Source organism: Plasmodium yoelii (genome assembly GCF_900002385.2).
Source record: "Plasmodium yoelii strain 17X genome assembly, chromosome: 10".
NCBI lineage: Eukaryota > Apicomplexa > Aconoidasida > Haemosporida > Plasmodiidae > Plasmodium > Plasmodium yoelii.
In genome coordinates this window covers 1,252,524-1,273,964 of record NC_036182.2, presented here as the reverse complement: position 1 = coordinate 1,273,964, position 21,441 = coordinate 1,252,524, and the positions used below count along the sequence as shown (strand labels likewise).

General features: G+C 20.7%; 7 protein-coding genes across 7 annotated transcripts; 3 read left to right on the top strand and 4 right to left on the bottom strand.

Moving 5' to 3' along the window:
• On the bottom strand, positions 1-3,774 carry PY17X_1030400 (hydrolase; the record flags this gene model as incomplete). Its single annotated transcript, XM_721189.2, has 1 exon — positions 1-3,774. One exon carries the CDS (start codon positions 3,772-3,774, stop codon positions 1-3), a length of 3,774 nt encoding a protein of 1,257 aa, XP_726282.2.
• A 2,164-nt stretch (positions 3,775-5,938) lies between these two features.
• On the bottom strand, positions 5,939-6,634 carry PY17X_1030300 (small nuclear ribonucleoprotein-associated protein B, putative; the record flags this gene model as incomplete). Its single annotated transcript, XM_022956305.1, has 2 exons — positions 5,939-6,352; positions 6,464-6,634. 2 exons carry the CDS (start codon positions 6,632-6,634, stop codon positions 5,939-5,941), a joined length of 585 nt encoding a protein of 194 aa, XP_022813363.1.
• Positions 6,635-7,832: 1,198 nt separating this feature from the next.
• On the bottom strand, positions 7,833-10,994 carry PY17X_1030200 (ATP-dependent protease, putative; the record flags this gene model as incomplete). Its single annotated transcript, XM_719665.2, has 1 exon — positions 7,833-10,994. The coding sequence occupies one exon, from the start codon at positions 10,992-10,994 to the stop codon at positions 7,833-7,835; it is 3,162 nt and encodes a 1,053-aa protein (XP_724758.2).
• Positions 10,995-11,947: 953 nt separating this feature from the next.
• On the bottom strand, positions 11,948-12,919 carry PY17X_1030100 (uracil-DNA glycosylase, putative; the record flags this gene model as incomplete). Its single annotated transcript, XM_719664.1, has 1 exon — positions 11,948-12,919. The coding sequence occupies one exon, from the start codon at positions 12,917-12,919 to the stop codon at positions 11,948-11,950; it is 972 nt and encodes a 323-aa protein (XP_724757.1).
• A 2,056-nt stretch (positions 12,920-14,975) lies between these two features.
• On the top strand, positions 14,976-17,030 carry PY17X_1030000 (conserved protein, unknown function; the record flags this gene model as incomplete). The annotated part of the gene is made up of 3 exons (XM_022956303.1): positions 14,976-16,471; positions 16,629-16,734; positions 16,890-17,030. 3 exons carry the CDS (start codon positions 14,976-14,978, stop codon positions 17,028-17,030), a joined length of 1,743 nt encoding a protein of 580 aa, XP_022813362.1.
• A 639-nt stretch (positions 17,031-17,669) lies between these two features.
• PY17X_1029900 (DNA-directed RNA polymerases I and III subunit RPAC2, putative) lies at positions 17,670-18,371 on the top strand (the record flags this gene model as incomplete). Its single annotated transcript, XM_022956302.1, has 3 exons — positions 17,670-17,751; positions 17,984-18,091; positions 18,271-18,371. The coding sequence occupies 3 exons, from the start codon at positions 17,670-17,672 to the stop codon at positions 18,369-18,371; spliced, it is 291 nt and encodes a 96-aa protein (XP_022813361.1).
• Positions 18,372-19,884: 1,513 nt separating this feature from the next.
• PY17X_1029800 (RNA-binding protein Nova-1, putative) lies at positions 19,885-20,901 on the top strand (the record flags this gene model as incomplete). Its single annotated transcript, XM_719661.1, has 1 exon — positions 19,885-20,901. One exon carries the CDS (start codon positions 19,885-19,887, stop codon positions 20,899-20,901), a length of 1,017 nt encoding a protein of 338 aa, XP_724754.1.
• Positions 20,902-21,441: the final 540 nt, after the last annotated feature.

Here is a 21,441-nt window from a genome sequence, read left to right as displayed (position 1 = left end):
TTAACCACGTATAGCATAACAGAGGGATTTACTTATGAACTTTTTCTTTGGCATTGTTATTCTTTCTCTAAATTCAACTCTTTTTTCAAAAACTGGAAGATTAATATCAAATTTTTTTTTTTCAAGAACATCCACATATGCATTATAAAAATCAATAAACTGTGGATGTGTACATGTGTAAACAAAAACATATGCATTTTTTGCACAATTTAAAATATCCTTTTTATTAACATAAGAGATATTATTATCATCACATTGTAGATAAATATTATTATTTGATTTTGTAAGAGCAATATAATGACCATAATCTGTTCCTGACCCAATATGTTTAATAAGTCCAGTTAATTCATAATAAAAATGATTATTATTTTGATAAAATTTTTTATTATTATTTAAATTTTTTTCTCCTTTATTTTCCAAAAAATTATCTTTCTCATAATGATTTGTATTTGAAAAAGCTTCAGAATTGTTGTTGTTGTTGTTGCTGCTACTGTTGCTGCTGCTATTTTTTTTATTTAAAAAATTTATTTCATCTTGATTATTTTCTCTTTCTTTTTGTTTACGTTCATAATAATCCAATCTATATTTAAACACCAAAGTTTTTAAGTTTATTTTTTTATTTTTTTCTGAACTATTTTTAATGCAATAATACAATGTATTGATATCTTTCGAAATTTTTAATATAGCACCTTTATAAAATTTGAAATATTTTATTTTATTTAATTCTTTTTTAATCTCTTTTCTTTTTTCTATTACTAAATTTTTTAAGCTAGATATTGGGGGATGTCTATTTTGTAACTTAATATATATTTCATTTTTTAATTGTATAAAAATATTTTCTATTTCTCTTAAAACATTTAGATCTTTATTATTATATTTTTCATATTTATGTTGAATATTTTGATCGTTATTATTTTGATTTATTTCATTTTTCACATTGTTGTAATTCTCTTCTTTTATTTTATTCTGATTAATATAATCATTTTGTCCAATCTTTGATTTTTTATCATTAAAAAAATTATCATCATTATTTTTATTTGATTTATTATTAGACATCATTTTTTCATATAAATGTATAACATCATCATTTATGGTATTTTTAAATAAATAATAATTATTAACATAATATTTCATATCTAAACATAAAGGATATGATATATGTTTTCTATTTTTAACAATATTAAATTTTGAATTCATAAAAAATCTTTTTATTTGTATAGTTAATACTCTTGGTAATTTATTTATAACACATTGTTTTGTAGCTTTTTTTTTTTTTCGACATTTTTCACAATAATAGCCATTATCACCAATTAGCATTTCGTTTGATAAAAAATTTTTTAAAGCTTCTTCTAAATTATTAACTGAACTTATATCTAATGATAACTCATAATATTGTTCATATTTTAAAGATACATTATTACAATTCATACACATAGTAACATTTTTAGTTACTCCTGTAAACATTTTTTGTATATATATAGACGAAAAAAATGAAGATTTTTCTAATGAGCATAAAAAATATCTTAAATATTCATGTACATCTTCTTGATATCCTATATTATAACTATTACATATATATTTTTTTATATATGGTATTAAACTATTTTTTATTACATTTTTTTTTGATATTATATTATATCCAAAATGTTCAAATATACAATAAAAACAAAATTCTTTTTTTTTTTTTTTTTCACAATTTAATGAGTGTAATTTATTTAATAAATCTTTACATATATATGGAATTCTTACAATTGTTTGAATTATACTATTAAAAAAACAAATATTTTGTCCATAGTTATATAACCCTGCTCCTTTAGATGCAAAACATGAAGCATCTAAATTTAGTCGAATTTTTTGACTATCTTGTTTCATTTTTATTTCTTTCAATATTAAATATTCTTTTGTTTTTATATCATCACTTTCGTTTCCACTACTTGATAAGATATCTTCCTTTTCTACTATATTTTTTTTTTTTTTTTTTTTTAATATATATTCATCCCTATTCATATGGATGTTTGTATTTTTTTTATTTTCCCCATCAATATTATGACTTTTTTTTTTAGTTTTAATATTTTTTTTCTTCATTTGTTTTGCTTCCAATCTTGCAATATATTTCTCTCTAGCATCGTCTTCCTCATCATCTTCATCATCATCTTCTTCTTCATCATCTTCCTCATCATCATCTTCTTCATTATCATCATCTTCTTCATTATCATTTTCTTCTTCATCATCTTTTGCCCTTTCGAAAGTTTTATAACTAGGCATATCTTGACTCGGATGAAATATATTATCTAAAATATCATCTCTTTTTTCAATTTTGGTGTTATCATGTTTTTTGTTATTTTGAGGACATAATTTATAGTTCGTTTCGCTATACACGTAATTGTTACTATTATTATATTCATCCGTTCGAATATGAATAAATTTTTTTTTTTTTTTAATTTTTTCACTATTATTTTCGTCTCTATTTTTGTTACCCATATTTTTTATTTCATCATTCTTGGTATATTTCAAAGGGAAAGTTATTTCTCCATTTTTAACTTTTTTAGTATTTATTATATTTTTTTTTTCAATTTTTTTAATCGTTTTTTTTATTTTTCTATCTTCAAAATTTTTTAAATCCCATTGAACTGTTACATTATCATCCACTTTTAATAATGGATTCACAATTTTATCCATAATTTCACATTTTTTATTTTTATCCATAATTTCACATTTTTTATTTTTATCATAATTTGTGGATAAACTGTTATTATTACATCTTTGAAATATTTCGTCTTTATTTATAATTTCTTTTTCTTTTTTTTGAAAATTTTTATATTTTCCAAGTTTTTCTTCAATATATTCATCTGAACTACTATCAATTTTCATTTGTTTTGCATCTATTTTAGAAGTAGAATCATCATGAATATTATTGTCTTTATTATTTATATTAGTATATCTATGGTTATATATATAGTCATAATCGTTTCTAAATTGGGTTTCCTCTTTTATTTTCTTTACCTTTTGTTTATATCTATTTGCACTAATAAATTTATTTTGAAGATATAATTTGTCTAAAATAGTTATTTCTTTATTTTTGTTTTTTTTATTAATGTTGTCTTGAGTTTCCTCGATGGAATTATCCCTTTTTGATACATTCCTTAAACTTATTTTATATAATAAATTCCTTAATTTTATTTTTTCATTTTTATATTTTTTTGTATCTAAAATTCCTTTATTATATTTATTCACAAGTTTATAATAATATAATAAACTTCTTCGATTAAATAAAACTTTTGGATATTTTTTAATTATATACAAAAATAATTTGATTCCATTTTTATGTTTAACTTTATAAATTTGTTTCCTATCTTCTTTATCACTAAATCTAGTATTATCATTATTATTTAGTAAAATATCTTTGTTTTTTTTTATTTTTTTTGACCTAATTTTATTACAATCAATTGTATTTAATTCATCTTTAATAAGATAACCATAACTATTGTTATTATTCCAATTGACAAAATTATTTATTCCATTAATATTTTCTTTTTCTATATTATTTATAATACTATTTTTGTTTGTATATATTTTTATTTTTTTTTCATCTTTTTTTTTTTTTTTTTTTTTTTTCATATATTTATCTATTTTATTTTCACAACTTTTATTATCAATATTTTTTTTTATATTTAATGAATTTCTTTCTATACTATTTCCATTACTTTCTTCATAAAAATCGACATATTTATTTACAATAGATACATGTATTGGTCCTTTTCGAGCATCCATCATATTGTATATATATATCTTGTTTATTTATTTGTTTATTTTAATTTTACTTCATTCTATATATATAATATGTATATATGTATATATTCTTATGTACATGTGTAATTTAGTTTCCTCCTTGGATCTTCTTACATTCGGGATAATATTGTTTGCTTGCTTATGTTTGTATCATTCGCAATTTAAAAAAAGGAGAAAAAAAGAGAAAAAAAAGAAAAAAGAAAAAAGAAAAAACAACTTGGTAATACTTCATATAGGATATTCATTTATATATTGATATACTTCATGTAATAAATTATATTTTATTTTTCCTATACTGTGAGGAACAAAACAACAACCATTTTGTGTTTTCCTTTCCTTTTCTTTCCTTTTCCTTTTCTTTTCCTTTCCTTTTTTTTTCCCTGTTGAAATAAGGTGTCACTATTTTGAGGGGGGAAATGTTAAAATGAATTATAAGATAATAAATATATTACAATTGTAATTTTTTTCTCCTGGTTTTATTTGATCTATTTATATTGTAACTATCGAAAATTAAATGAATAGCTTTTTAAGATTATTTCAAATGTATAATCTTAATAAAAAAATATCAAAGTATATGCACATACTTGTGTAATAAATATAATATAGAGTTTTTTACAAAACAAAAATGCATCATCATCATACTTTGTGTTATTTATAATTTATTTGACAAATTAAAGCACACTATTTTTTTTTTCTTTTTTGTTATATACTAAAAAAAACAAAAATTAAATTAATAATAATATGAATAAATTATAAATATATTGAATAATTTACTTTCTTTCGTTTTTCTTTTCCTTTTTTTTTATTTTTTTTTATTATTTTTTTTACTATGGGTTTTGGGATTTTTTTTAAAAGCGCATGTGCGTTGTATTATATTTTTTTTTTTTTTTTTTTTTTTTTTTCCTATTTTATTTTTATTATTTTTAAAACCTTTTAAATTGACAAAATATAATTTTGGGGATTTTCTCTTTTCTACATTTCTCTTTATTATTTATTATCATTATTATTGTAATATATAAATATGTTTTTTTTTTTGTTATATATTTCAAAAATATATTAATTCCCTTTTTTTATTTGTTACATATATATCCGCCTATTATTATTTATTTTTTCCGCTGTTTGAACATTTTATTATTATATGTAAATACATGAACAAATAATAACAACTGACCATAAAGTATGCAATAAAGCAATAAAACAGCAAAACAGAAAAACAAAACAGAAAAACAAAACAGAAAAACAAAACAACTCCCATTATTTTTTATACCCTTTTTAACAAAACATATTTGATATTTTTTTCAAAATTCATATTTTCTTTAGCTAAATAAAAATGCCTACCTTTCATTTTTTTTGTTTTTTATATTCTTAACTTATTATATTATAAAATGATGATTAAAAATATATAGATAGATAAATAAATAAATGAATGAATAAATAAGAGAAATGAATATAACGTGGTAGAATGCGAAATAAATGTCTAAGACTTTTAGTATAACAACAAAATTAGCAAATATTCTATTTTTTCATCATTATTTTTATTTTATTTTTTTTGTATATCATGTCCTTTAAATAAAAAAAGCAAGTATGCATAATTACTTTTCAATGTTTTGAAGTTTAAAAATATGATAACTTATATTTTTAATTTTGCCATAAATTAATATAATAAATGTACATAATGAAACACAAAATTTTTAAAATAAAATATATGATCTGTGTGTTATGTCAAAAAAAAAAAAAAAAAATAAAAATAACGCTACAATAAAATAGAGGGGAAATTATATAATTCACCCAATTATATATACATGGATATAATTGCTTGTATCTATGTTTTATGTGAATATCTTATAAAATAACATTAAAATAATAAGTATTAATTAAAAGGTTGCTAAAAAATAAATATAATATTTCCTAATTTTGAAAACATATAAATAAATATTATATTCAAAATTAAACCCTTTCCTTATATATTAACATTTCAAGCAAAAACATCCTATTATTTAAAAAAAATTATTATATGGTTACCCTTCTCTTTTCTCTTCACTTATTTATTCTGCACACATGTATGTATATACATATGTGTATATCCTATATTGCTGTTTAAATGAAGATACACACTTAATACATGTACAGTCATAAATTTCAACACATTTTATTGTTCTGTTGGAGGTTTAGAATTAGGAGGAAATGGTAATTGTGTAGAAATTTGATTTGATAATCCCCGTTGAGAATTATTTGAAGTTCCTAAGTTTTGATTTATTTGCATAGGCATGGGCATAAATGGCATTTTATTATTTGTGGGAATATTTGGTGATTTAAAACCAGGGTTTACTATTGGTGTTAAATTTTTTGATGTAGCTACATTTATACCTACGCCTGTTGGCATATTAGGAGTCATATTATTTTGCATAGGTACATAATTATTTAATGATATACCTCGACCAGTAGCAATTCCTTTATTTGTTATATTATTGGTAGTTTTTTTATTAATTGGTGCCCGTTCTGCTGTGAATGAAACTATATTATCTCCTCGTATTAATATAAGACCGACTACTCTTTTTATTTCCTGAAATGTAAATAAAATAAAGAAAAGTGCACACAAATTAGTGGAACTGCCAACTAGCTATTTCGCAATAAAAACACACAAATATATATTATGTTCATATCCATTTTTTACCTTAAAGTTGTTTTCTTTACTTTTCACTCTTCGAAATTCTTCGGCATCAACTAAAACTATATTCATATGCCTATCATATGAAAGAAAAGTTCCAACATAATATCGGGTGTCACTTATTGTTACTCTCACTCTATATTGTAACCATGATTCTAATCGATAGTTTTTTCCCATTTTCTTTTTCCTTGTAAGTATATATTATATTTATTATTGGCTAGCTATTTTTTTTTTTTTTTTTCTCACTTTTTCCTTTAAATTTCTGACCTTTCATATATTTCAAAGGTAATCTTAAAATACCCAATGAAGAAAACGAACGGATTATTTTTTATTGTTTTTATTTTTGTTTGCTCGCATTAATATTGTTTAATCTCTCTTAAATCTTCCTCCTTCATTTATTTTATATGTATATAAATATATATATTATCTTATTTGAATTTTTTTTTTTCCTTTCCTTATCACTTTTTTATATTCATTCTACCAAAACTGTAAGACTATATTTTATTTTATTTTATTTTACTTCACTATTTGAGAATTCAATTACACTTCAAACTGGTATATATATATATATATATATACAAAAAAATGATGAAAAAAATGATGAAAAAAATTATAAAATATTTATGATTAATTTTTTTTTTTTTTTTATTATACAACTATATTTTGTATGCTATTATATTAGTATGCATATGTAGAAATGAATTATTAAGGAAATTAAAAAAAAAAAAAAAAAAAAAAAAAAAAATGATTGTAGAATAATATAGCAATTGTAAGGCTGAAATTAGGGACACAATTTTTAAATGAAACAATAATCGTTTACCATTTTTCATAATAAATAAATGGTAAAAATATGAAATTTATTTATTCATTCATTTTGTTTATTATATATATTTTTATTTTAACAAATAATATTATATACCCAATTATTCCCCAAAAAAATTGATTAAAAAAATATGCACAGTCATAAATTTTATATTGGCTAACTTTTCAACAAAATGTATGAATTAATTACTCTCCTTATATATCAATAAAAAAAATAAAACTAAATATTTACAAATATAATATTATTTAAAAGTTTTTTCACAAATAATTTTTTTAAATGGTGTATATGTAGTCCTCTCTAAAGAGGAAGTCATATCACAATTTCTCATGGTTTAGTAAAACATAAAAATGATAAATAAATGGTTGAAAAAAAAAAATAAAATAATGATACCCACAAAAGGTGTATAAAAAATTAGAAATATAAATAAGCATGACATAATAAGCATGACATAATAAGCATGACATAAATAAGCATGACATAATAAGCATGACATAAATAAGCATGACATAAATAAGCTTGCATATTTATGAATGTGTTTTTTTTCCATTTCCTTTATGCTACTTTGCCATATATTTTTGGTGCGAAAATATAATTAAAAATTTGATAATAATGATGGGCATATAAAATATGAAGATTGTCTTTTATTTCTTTAGGAATTAATAAATATTCATGATAATTGTCTTTCGGTATAATTAAAGTTTGTATTCCTGAATTTTTTGCTGTAATTATTTTTTCTACTAAACCTCCAATTCTTAAAATATTTCCATTTAGTGTTAATTCTCCGGTCATACATAAACGATTATTAACAGGAATTTTTAAATAATATGATAAAATCGAAGTTACAAAATTAATACCAGCACTAGGCCCATCTTTTTTTAAATCAGAATCACTTAAATTTATATGTAAATATTCACTTTGGAAATTTGAAAATATATGATTTAATAAATTTATCGAATATGTATTAGCTATAATTATGCTTTCTTGCATTATTTTTCCAACATTTCCAGTAATTACAATATTACAATCGTAGGTACCCATTCCTTGTTTATTCGAAATATTTATTTCACTATTTTTCACATTATTATGTCGGATCTCATCTTTTGAATTTAATACATCATATCGTTCTATTTGTGGAGAGTGCAAAGTATTTGAGAAATTATTTTTATATCTGTTTTGTAATCCTGATTGGGATATTTCTCTTGTTTGTTCATAAATAAAAGGAGCATCCTCATTTTTTAAATCGAAGACATTTTGATATTCATTTTTATTAAATAAATGATTTGGGCACATCTCATCTTTGATGTATCCAACAAAATTGTTATTTATATAATTACATTTTTTTTCTATCGAATTTTTTAATAATTTTTTTGATAAGCTAGAAATTTCTATAGTTATAATATATCCACCGTTATTTGTAAAAGCAATTGATTTTGAAACCCCTGGATTTGAAGAATATGATATATTCCCTTGTTTTATATATCTATTATTATCAAGATTTATAAAATCTGTTATATTATAGTTTTTTTTATTATATTTAGTTTTATTTGAAATATAAAAACAAGAATCTTCCATCTCTTCATTCATACATATAGTTAATTGCACACAAGATGTTTCACCACGTAATAACATATACGCTCTTTTTTTATAAATATCATATAATATATAATAAAATTGTCTAATTCCATTTTCTTTAGTATAGTTATTAATAATATATAATAATATTTGATCAGATAAATGAATATGAGAATCTGAAATATTAGTTTCTATTTCTAATTTTTTTTTTAAATAATTTTTATATATATTTATTTTATCACTATTTGTATAGGGATAAACATTTATTATATTCATTCTGTCTAAAAGCATATCTGGAATATTATCTATAGAATTAGCTGTACATATAAAAAATATATTAGATATATCAATAGGAAAATTAATATATTGATCTTTAAATATTTTATTTTGATTTTGATCAAATATATTTAAAAATGTGTTATAAATATTATTATTATTATAAACATTTTCAATTTTATCAAATTCATCTAATATAATTAATGGGTTCATAACTTGTGTATTTATTAAGGCATTTATTATTTTACCTTCATAACTATTTACATATGTTTTTCTATGTCCTATCAAATCGTTCATATTATTAATATTGTTCATATTTATTATATAATATGGTATATTTAAACATTTACTAATAGTTTTACATATAGATGTTTTTCCAGTTCCTGGGCATCCAACAAGTAATAATATTTTTGGCTTTATTTTTTTATTTTTATTTAATATATATATACTTAAATATTCATATATATATTTTTTAACACTATCTAAACCATAATGTGAAGTTTTAAATATATTTTCACATTTAATTAATTCATTATTTAATTTGGCATATTTATTATAAGGGATGTTCAAAATAGTTGTTATATATTGATATGCTGATGAATAGTCAGTATTATTTTCGTTATTATATTTAAATTTTGTGATTTCATTTAAAATGTGTGTAGATATATTTTCCTCTAAATTATTTTTGATAAAATTGTTATATTTATTAATAAATGTTTCATAATTTTTTTCATGCTCTGTTTTTTCATGTCCTATTTTTTTTTTTAATAAATTAATTTGTTCTGTAATTAATAATTCTTTTTTTTCTTTTAAAAATTTATTTTCTAAATCTATTTTTATTTCTTTTTTTATTTTAAATAAATATATATCTTCATTTAATAAGTCTATACATTTTTTTAATTTATTTTCAATGTTACTCTCTTCAAGCATTTTTTGAATATTACTATTTTTGGCTATTGTTATATTTCCTACAAAATTAATTAAATTATTTATATTTTTAGTATTATAATATTTTAGTAATATATTATATTCATAACTATTATTATTATTTATTTTTATTATTTCTTTTATTTTTTCAATAATTTCAAGTTGATATCCTTTTATTTTTTTAAACATTTTTTCATTTTCTTCACTCTTTAATTTATTTTCATCATATTTGTTTGCTATTATAATTTCCCCAATATTGTTTCCTTTCCATTTATTTATTTTGGCCCTTTCTAATATATCAACAACTATTTGGCAAATATCGTTTCCATTAGAATGTGGAACTAGATTATATATTTCACTTTGCAACCTTTCTTCACTTTGCAGTCTCCCTTCACTTTGCAGTCTCCCTTCACTTTGCAACCTTTCTTTTTCATTTCCATCATTTTCCCCATTTCCATCATTTTCCCCATTTTCATCATTTAACACCTTTTGAACTAACCCAATTGCCCCATACTCATAAATGTCATCAAAACTTGTTATATAATCTATATCCTTTTTTATAATTTTATTTTTATCATTCAAAATTGACACACTTTTTGTTTCGTCTTGCCCTTTTAAAAAAAAATTTGTGTTTAACTCTTGGTCACTTAACAAATCATATGCTATATCATTCTCTGATTTTTTGTTAAAAAAAAGACCAACATAAATATTTTTTTTTTTATAATTTTCTAAAATATTTATAAAACTTTTGTCAACATTAAGGACATATGAAAGACCTGGGAAAAGTGGTTTGTTTAAAAGTGAAAAACACAAAATATTGTTTACTGATTTTATTTCATTTTTTTTGTAAGATGTTTTTGAGCTTCGATAAAATAAATAACTATTTTTAATAAATAACTTGCCTTCCTTATATCTTATAATATTGAAACAAATCACCATAGTGACCTAATTAATCCAAGAACTAAATATTCAATACCCATGCTTTCTCAAATTTTTATATATATTACACAAAAAAAAAATTCCATATGTACATATAATACTATATTCTATTCAATATACTATTCTTCTTTTTGTGAAATAACTAAATTTTTAAATACATCATAATAAAAGAATAAGCAAAAATATGTCAATAAATATTATGAAAAAGTAACATACTCCTACATTTTTTACCCTCCAAAATTATATATACGCATATTTAAATTATTATTAAATTTATTATTAAATTTATTATTAAATATTTTTTTTTTTTTTTTTTTTTTTTTTTTGCAATATCCCTTAAAATGTAATTAATAATTATTTATATAATATTTTCCAAATTTTATCTTACATTCAAATTTGTAAAAATATAAATTATTTTGTGAGGGTAATAGCTACCTGTAGGTGATAAGTAGTATGTCATCATGACAACAAAAAATAATCAAGTTTCTTTGTACTGTTTTCAATTGTAAAAATTAATTCTCAAAAACGTGTGGTATTATGTCCGCTCATTGGCCATTCTTACCACTACTATGTCATTACTATATCATTATTTTGTCATTGCTATATCATCATTTTGTCATTATCTTCCCATCATTTTATTTTTTTATTTTTTTTCGCAAGTTGGCAACTAAAATCGTTTCTGATAATAAACACCAGAATATAGTATAATAAATAAAATATGGATATAATTAAAAAAACAAATAAAATTAAATACTATTTCAAAATTAATAAAATAAATTATATAATAAAAAACTTAAAAAAAAAAAATAATAAATTGTGTGTGTATTTATTCGCTAGTATAGACGATAAGTATAACACACTAAACTAGATATATAATTATTATAATATTTAAAAATATTTTATTTTATTTTATTTTATTTTATATTTTTTATATTTTTTATATGATTATGATATCATTGAGGCAATTCCCATTTAATTGGAGACATATTATTTTGAATTAAAAAATTATTACATTTATTAAAGTGATCACAATTAACAAAATGTTTTATACTTAATGGTGATGGATGCCCTGATTTTAAAATAAAATGTTTTTTTGTATCAATTTTTGCACATTTTTTTATAGCAAAATTTCCCCATAACATAAAAACTATATTTTTTTTTTTCTCATTAATTATATCAATTACTTTATCTGTAAATATTTCCCAACCATATTTTTTATGAGAAGCTGGTTTATTTTCTTCAACAGTTAGAGAAGTGTTTAATAAGAATACACCTTGTTCTGTCCAACTTGTTAAATCTCCATGATTACTTATTTGTTTTATTTCTTTTAGAATATTTTTTAAACTAGGTGGTATTTTTATACCAATAGGAACAGAAAAGCATAACCCCATTGCTTGGCCTTTTTGATGATAAGGATCTTGCCCAACTATAACTACTTTTATTTTTGATAAAGGTGTTTTTAAAAAAGCAGTAAATAATAAATTTTCAGGTGGATATATTACTTTTTTCTTTCTTTCATCTTTTATTCTTAAATACATATTTTTAAAATAATTTTTTTTTAATTCACTTTCTAATTGTTCATACCATTCCATATGCATTAAGTTTTTTATTTCATCTATATAATTATAATCAGATATTTCTTTTTCCATTATTTTTTTGTTTATCATTTCTGACTCGATTCCTACATTATTTATATCTTCATCTTTCTTTAAACGTGATTCTTTTTCATTTTTTATTATATCATTATCATTACTAATTTTTCTTTTTTTTAAATTATTTGTTTTTTTTTCTATTTCTTCAATACAATTACTAACCAATGAATCTGAGGAGGCGCTTGTCATTGCCTCGATATTTTCGCTTACACTTTTTTTGGGTTTGATAACAAAAAATTGGTCAATCGTTTTTTGGATTTTTAGTTTGTTCATTTTGTGCGAATATGTATTTAAGCATGTGTAAAATAAAAAACAAACGAATTATTTTTTGGGATTTTTTTTTATACTTTTTTATTTTATTTTAACAAAATAAAAAATTTAAACTTTTTTTAAAATTACGAAATTATTAGACAGCATTATTCTTACAAAAAAAATGCCAAACTATCGAAATGGTGTGCAATACTTACATAACGAAAAAAGGGAATGAAAAGCCAAATATAATATATTATAAATGTGACTAAAAAATAATAAACAAAAAAATGGAGACAAATTTAAAAATGAGAAAAAGGAGCCGTTTTATGTCCCCATCATATTTCAGCTTTACACATTATATTTTTTAGTTCATATAAAAAAAATAAAATAATAAAAAAATTAAAAAATTAAAAAATAATAAAAAATCATAAAAAATATTCTTTATCACAAACCTTCTATCTTTAACCATTCACATTTTGTAGTTTTTTATTTTTTTTTCCTTTACCCTTTATTTTAAATTATTCACACTTATTTATACTATTTTTGTTTATTTTTTTTTATTTTTTTTTATTTTTTTTATTTTTTTTATATTTTTTATTTCTTTTTATTTCCTTTTATGTTTTGTACTTAAATGGCATTATTAATTGTGTGTAAATTAAAAATATGCGATAGTTACAAAATGTCATATTAACTGCTTGTGGCACAATTTATATATCATAACAAAATGTATTGTGACATGAAAAGTGATAATATACAAAAATTGCTTATTTTATAATATATAAAAATTGCTTATTTTAAAGTGTATAAAGATTGTTTATTTTAAAAAATATATTTTTTATTATCCAAATCTTTTTATATTTATCAGGAGAGATAAATGAAAAATATAATTTTCTTTTACATATTGAAAACAAGCTCATATATTATATAATGCAAATATATTTAAGGACATAGTAATTAATAAGACAAACATACAGCCATACATATATATTATGTATAAACAAAATAATGGAAATATTAATATTATTATATTTTGTCTTTAATTTATTTTTACTAAATTATATTGTCATGATTCTATTTTTTCATAATAAATTTTTTTTATTCTTTAATATGTTTATACTCTTTATTACAAAACGGTATAGTAACAATTTAAAGAAATATATGTTCCTTCATATTATTTTTGCATAAATTTTCAATGGAATACTAAAATATTATATTTCCAAAGGTTAACATTATTTAAGTAAACTTGATATTTTTAATTAGATATAATTTGTGAATAGTCTTAAATATATATTAACACGTTTTGCCACCAAACATTTGAATGGTATATATATATCATCACATTTGAAAAAAAAAACTCATTTTCTAAATTTCCCACACTTTTGTTAAATATTATTAAATCCATAACGAATTGTTTTAAAAAATATATATTAACATTATTTTACAACATTCATAATAAATGTAAATTTTGCACACAATTATAATTTTCTACAATGCAAATAAAACTCTTATAATTAAATATCTATTAATATATATTTTGTTTACTTTACTATTTTTAAGTACTTTAAAATGTTTTAAAATTTGAAATACTATTTTTAATTTTATAGTTTCCACAAATTATATTAATATATTGTCTTCTTCTAAATTTAATTTACAATTTTTTTTTTTTTCTGAACAGTCATAAATAAAATGTAACAACTGTATGTATGAAGGAAAACATAAACAACGTTCATATTTAATCGTGCACCCAATATATTTTATCAATTTTACCTACTATTTTTATTAAAATAATATTAAAAATGTTTAATTATATATGTCTTTTGGGTGAACAAAAAATGTCTAAATATGTATATTAGTACTTATTTATATATGTGTGTACACATATTTATTTATATATATATGTATATGCATGTTTTATATTAACTGGTCATTTAATTTTGGTGTCTACTTAAAAAAATTTCTTAATAATTTATTTGGGTTGCTACCTCCAATTATTCCATTTTTTATAATGCAACAAAACAATTTGGTATGTATGAACTAATAAAGATAGAGATAAATATAGAACAAAGAAGACAACATAATGGGAAACTCCCCTTCGTCAGTTTACACATCTTCGATTTCGTCGGAGAGAAACAGTGAAATAAATAAAACTAGCCATAATGCAAAATTGTTAAGCGATAAAAGTGGTATAGAAAAAAAAAAAAAAAGAAAAAAAAAAAAAAGCGAGCAAAGCGAAAAAAGTGACCAAAGTGACCAAAGCGAAAAAAGTGACCAAAGTGACCAAAGCGAAAAAAGTGACCAAAGTAAAAATATGATGGTGAAAAATTGCATAAATAAAAGTAACATTGAACTATTAAAAACAAAAAATCGAGCAAAGAGATATATTCCAAGTAAATGTCTACTAAGAAATTGCATTTATTGGGTAAATCATAAAATAAATAACAAAATATATTCATTAATGTTGGAATTAAAAAATGAGCCACAATGCAAAATTGTAGTTATTAGTGAAAAAGGTAATATTATAAAAAATATATTAATCAAAGATATTGAAGTAATTGAAAGTTCTATTGATACAATAGATATATTTTTAAGAGTAAATGATGAATATACAAATCAAAAAAAATTTTGTTTATCTAGTTTTACATTTAAAAATAACAATGATAAAGCATTATTTATTCATAATATAAAAAACATGTACGGTTTAGACGTTTTAGAATATGGTACCATAAAATATAATAAAATAAATACTCAGGAAATAGAGGAAACATATATATATGAAAATAATGTTTTAAATATGGAAGATAATAATAATTCTCAGGTTTTATTTGAAAACATGAATACTGAATTATTCGAAAAAAATATAGACAAAAATAAGGTAAATGAAATTATAAATACATCATTAGAATTAGGACAAATACATAATCCAGTTATTATTTTAGGGGATATGCAAGATGGAGATATTATAAAAGTAAAAGAGTTAAATTTATTAGATGTTGATGGTGTTAAAAAAAAAAAATATATACATTCTGATAGTTTTACACTTATTGAATGGTTCTTATCAAAGCATATAGGATCAAATAATAAATTTAGGAAAGAATCTATTCATAATGGAAATAACTTATTACTAAAATCATATATGATAGGTTATTTTATAAAAGTCAAAGTTTCAAAAAATATTTATCTTCATAATAAAAAAACCTTTGTTACATCAATAAATGTAAAAGGACCTGTAACAATTAATGATACTATAGCAAAACAAGTATTAAAACATTTAACAAATGTTAATGAATTTATTCAAATTTATTTATCTTCTTCTGACATATATAATATCTTTTTTTCATATATAGATCCTAAAACCCACATTTTAGGGTTATTTATCTTTTATCCAGCATATTTATTTATTATGCGAACGGGCTTAAGATTTGCAATCACATTAAATAAAAAAAGTTATTCTGTAGATTTTTTATGGAACTCATTTTATTTGACAAAAAAAGACATATTATTTGATAAATCGGCAAATTTTGTTCCTAACTACATGGATATCTCAGATATTCATTTATACATGATAACGAAAAGGTAAAAAAAAAAAACAAAAAAAAAACAAAAAAAAAAACAAAAAAAAAAAAAAAAAAAAAAACAAAAAAAAAAACACATTCTTAATCATGTATATCTATTTATGGTGCATAATGTGCATGTGCATAATATTTTTGTCGAATTTATTTCCTTTTTTTAGACCAAACGGGGAAAACATAAAATCCATAATAAGAACAAACTCAGCAAACGAAAGAGATATTATTTATGCAACTATTTTTTTTTGCAAATATCAAAAAGGTTTTGTGGTTAGAAATTTTTGAAAAATATAGTAAATAATTTTTGTGTTAACATTTTTTTAAATTCATTTAAATACATTTCATTGGAATATTTTTATTGCTATATTTCCTTTGTTAAGCTAGTTTATATTTTTATGTATTTTCCACTTTTTTTTACTAAACAGCCTATAGATCAATTAGTACGCGATTCTTTAGTCGGATCTTTTGCCCATTTGAAAAAAAAATTTCAAGACATATTTATAAAACTAAAAGGCGTTGATATTAAAAAAATAGAGTTATACAATAAATACGATGAGAAGAATTAAAGAAATGAAGATCTGAGGATATACTATTGAAATGGCAAACTGTGCGTTTGTTTTAAATAAAAATGATAACTAAATAGAAATAATACTAAATAAATAAATAGAAATAATAAGTAAATAAAAATAATAAGTAAATATATATAAATAAATATATATATGCATACATAATATGCAGCATTAATTTAAATTTTTTACATCCATTTAAATAAACAAACAAATGGATGAATAAAATAACAACGGGGGCCGGTCATCCATATATATAAATACAAATTTGACATTTATGAATTTCGTCTATATTATATATTTTTCTACTGTTATATTTATCTATTTGATTTATTTATATTCCCTTTTTAATTTTGTTTTAATTTAATTCGAGTTTTATATATTCATGATGAAATATATAATAACAGTTTTTGTGTTTTATTCATAAATTTATGTACCAAAAAAGGGAGAGTCATTTTTTTTTTTTTTTTTTTTTTTTTTTTTTTTAATTCATAAAAATTCAAATACATCCAAATAAATCCAAATAATCCAAATAATCCAAATAAATCCAAATACATGTTAAATTTAATTCCTTTAACAAAATAAATAATTTTGCTGAAGGAATATTAATATTACATTTTTATAAATTTAAAAAAAAAAATGGAAGAAAATTTATACTCTCAAAATTTGAAAACAATAACTCATGCTACATTTTGTTTTGAAAATGAGGATCATACATTAGGTATTTCAAAAATGAAAAAAAAAAAAAAATATTATAAATATAATCATTATATTAGAAATATTATTGTAGAGTATACTTGTTTATGTATTCCATTTTATTTTATTTGCCAATCATTTTTTTTTCTCTCTTTTTCTTGATGTATATATATTTACCTTTAGCTACACAGTATGGTTATATGTGCATATATAGAACATGTTTCATAACATTTTATTTATTAATTTATTTTATATAGGAAATTGTTTACGTTGTATTTTACTTCAAAAGGAAGGAATCGAATTTGCTGGTTATACAGTCCCCCATCCAACACAAGCAGAAATAAATTTAAGAATCCAAACGACAGGTTCGCAAAAAAATATATTTATTCCGCCCAGCAGCATCGTTCACGCATCGTTCAGTCTATTTGTTTACATCGTTCAGTATATTTGTTTACATCGTTCAGTATATTTGTTTACATCGCTCTGTACATTTTCCCATTTCTACCTTGTTTACATTTTCCCATTTTCTGTGCAAAACAAACAGGCAAACCCGCTATAAACATTTTAAAAGATTCGTTAGATGATTTGTCAAACATATGTACGATTTTATTGGATAAATTTAAGGATGCCTTGGAATCTGCCTAATTATATTTTTTTACACAAAAATTATTTATTATTTTTTCGTCTAATTTTTTACAATATGCTTTAAAACATAATTAAAAATAGTAAATTCAACAAAAAAAAATATGTAAAATATTATAAATCTTTAATACTTTTATTAAATTTATATATACATAGTATATTCTTTTAATTAAAAATTATTTTTTTTTGTTTTTATAATTTAAAATCAAATCCTTTAAACAGACAACTTTTATGATAACTCCATTTTGTTATAAGTATGTATGCATGTATATATAATTCATATTGACATTTTAAAAATTAAAAAACTAAAAAAAATTCGAAAATTTAAAACATTGAAATAAATAACCATCTGAGTGGCTATCTTATATAAACATATTCGAGTAATAAGTTATACTACCCCCGAATTATTTTTCATATTTTTCTACCCGTTTGAAATGTGTAAGCATAAGTACAAAGACATTGTTCTATATTTATTGTGGATGTATATATAGAGAAAAAGAGAAAAAAAGAGAAAAAAAAAGAGAGAAAAAAAGAGAGATATAGAATGCAAATGTTGACCCTACACATAAATAGTGGATAACTTCATTTTATACTTAAAATGATATTTTTTGATAAAATTAAAAAAATCAAGACAATCATATATTTAATCAAAACATATAAATGAATATATTTTAATTGCAAAACTTATTTCAGTTATTTTTTATTATTACATAATTTACTAACCATTTAATAATATATTAATTATAATTTAAAATAAAAATAATAAAAATAAAACATATAGTTAACATAATTATTATAATAGCTAGTTCGATTTATTTTACTATTTTTTTATAAAACAACATTTTTTATTAAGTTGCTAATTTTTATGGAAAACATACCAGATTTTGTATAATATGCATACATAATAAAATTTAAAAAATGCAACTTTATTTTTGCTACTTTATTTTTGCAACATTATTTTTGCAACATTATTTTTGCCGGTTTTATAAATTCATATGTGCATACATACGTGGAAGGACCTTTTTTGGAAACTTTTCATTTTGCCGATTTCAGAATAAATAAGTTTTATTTGACCAATTGTTTTTCTCTTTTTCATTTTTATTCCAATTCAAACAGGAAATGAGTAAATGCGAAAATAAAGTTGACCTGTTGATTCTTTTTGATAGTCTCAATTTTTATTTTCAGTATTTTTATAAATATTATTATATTCGTTTTTTACATCCTCTTTACAATAAAATATGATAAAACTGTGTGGGAACATAAATATACAAAATTCAAATCACTAAAAAAAAACATACACTTGCATTATTGTTGTAATTTATATTTATTTTTTTGTTTCACCATTAGTTGGAATAACAATTATTAGGGACTATAGAATAATAAAAAATAGGGTGAAGAGAAATAGGGTGAAGAAAAATAGGGTGAAGAGAAATATGATTAAATTTTTTTTATTATTAATTTTTTTATTTAAAAATTTTTTATTATTACAATTTTCACATGCCCTTAGAACAACAGAATGGGAAATAATATGCATGACGGTCAAGCAATAGAAGAAGATCGAACCCAATTATGTTTTGTGAAAATGTTAATAAATAATTTAGTAGCAGGATCTATAATTGGCAAAAATGGCGAAATAATATCAGGGATAGAAAATAAAACTGGTTGTAGCTTAAAATTGTCACCAAACAATTCATTTTTTCCAAATACACAAAAAAGAGTTTTAGTTATATGTGGAAAAAAAAAACAAATAAATAATGTAGTTTTAATAATTTTAGATAAAATAAGGCAAATATCATCATTAGCAAATAATAAAAATGAAAAAAAAATCAAAACGTATACATGTAGAATTGTTGTTCCTAAATCAGCAGTAAGTGCTATAATTGGAAAAGGTGGGTATCAAATTAAACAACTCCAAAATAAAACAGGAACTAAAATTCAAGTTTCTAATCGTGAATGTGGATTATATGAACGAATCATAACTATAGTGGGTTCATTTGCATCAATTAAAGATACAGCAACAAAAGTAATAGAAGCAATACAAACAGATCCTAATTTAAAAGATTTATTAAATGTTAATTACAATAAAGAATTAAATATTGAAACTATTACAAAAATTAATAATAGAAATTATATTAAAAAATTTTCTCATAATTTTATTAATCATGTACATATGAATAGATATTTGATACCACAACAATATGGAATATTTCAACATGAACATTATGTAGATGCAAATATGATAAATTATTTAATGCGAAATAATCGTGATTTATTTAATTTACAATGTGAAATATCTATAGAAATTCCAGACAAATTTATCGGATCCGTTATTGGTAAAAACGGTTCTAGACTTACAAATATTATGAACAGTACAGGTGCCAAAATTAAAATAAGTAAAAAAGGAGAACTAATACCCGGAACTTTTGATCGAAAAACAAAAATTATTGGAACTGTTGCAGCAGTACATGCTGCTCATGTTTTAGTTTTACAATGTTTGGAATCTGCTTATATGCAAATAAAATTTGATATATAATTTTTTTTTATATACACACTGAGATGGAAATGCACACCATTATGTTTTTAGTTTTGACACGATAATATATATATCGTTTTATATTTTTAAAAATAAAATATTTATTTTCCTTTTTTATGAATGTATAAATATCTATCCAATTTGGTATTTCTTAGTTACTAACCCCATATTTATATATTCATTTATTTTTATCATAATATTTTTTTTTTTATTTTATAATTGCTAATTATGTTCGTTTTACATCATTAAAAATATAATTAAAAATATAATTAATTAAAAGTATAATTAATTAATATGAACACTATTTTAAACTTATTTTTATTTGGTATACACACAATAACATTTATCATACATACTTATTTATTATATATGCTTCAAAAAAAAGTATACACAATTTGGTGAAAAAAATTAAGTTAATTTTACAATAGTCCTTAATTCAAAGATAAAAAAAATAAAAAATAATATTTTTATATATATCACATAATTCTTATTTATTATTATAATTTTATTTTTTATTTTTTAGCTAATATTTATCTCTAT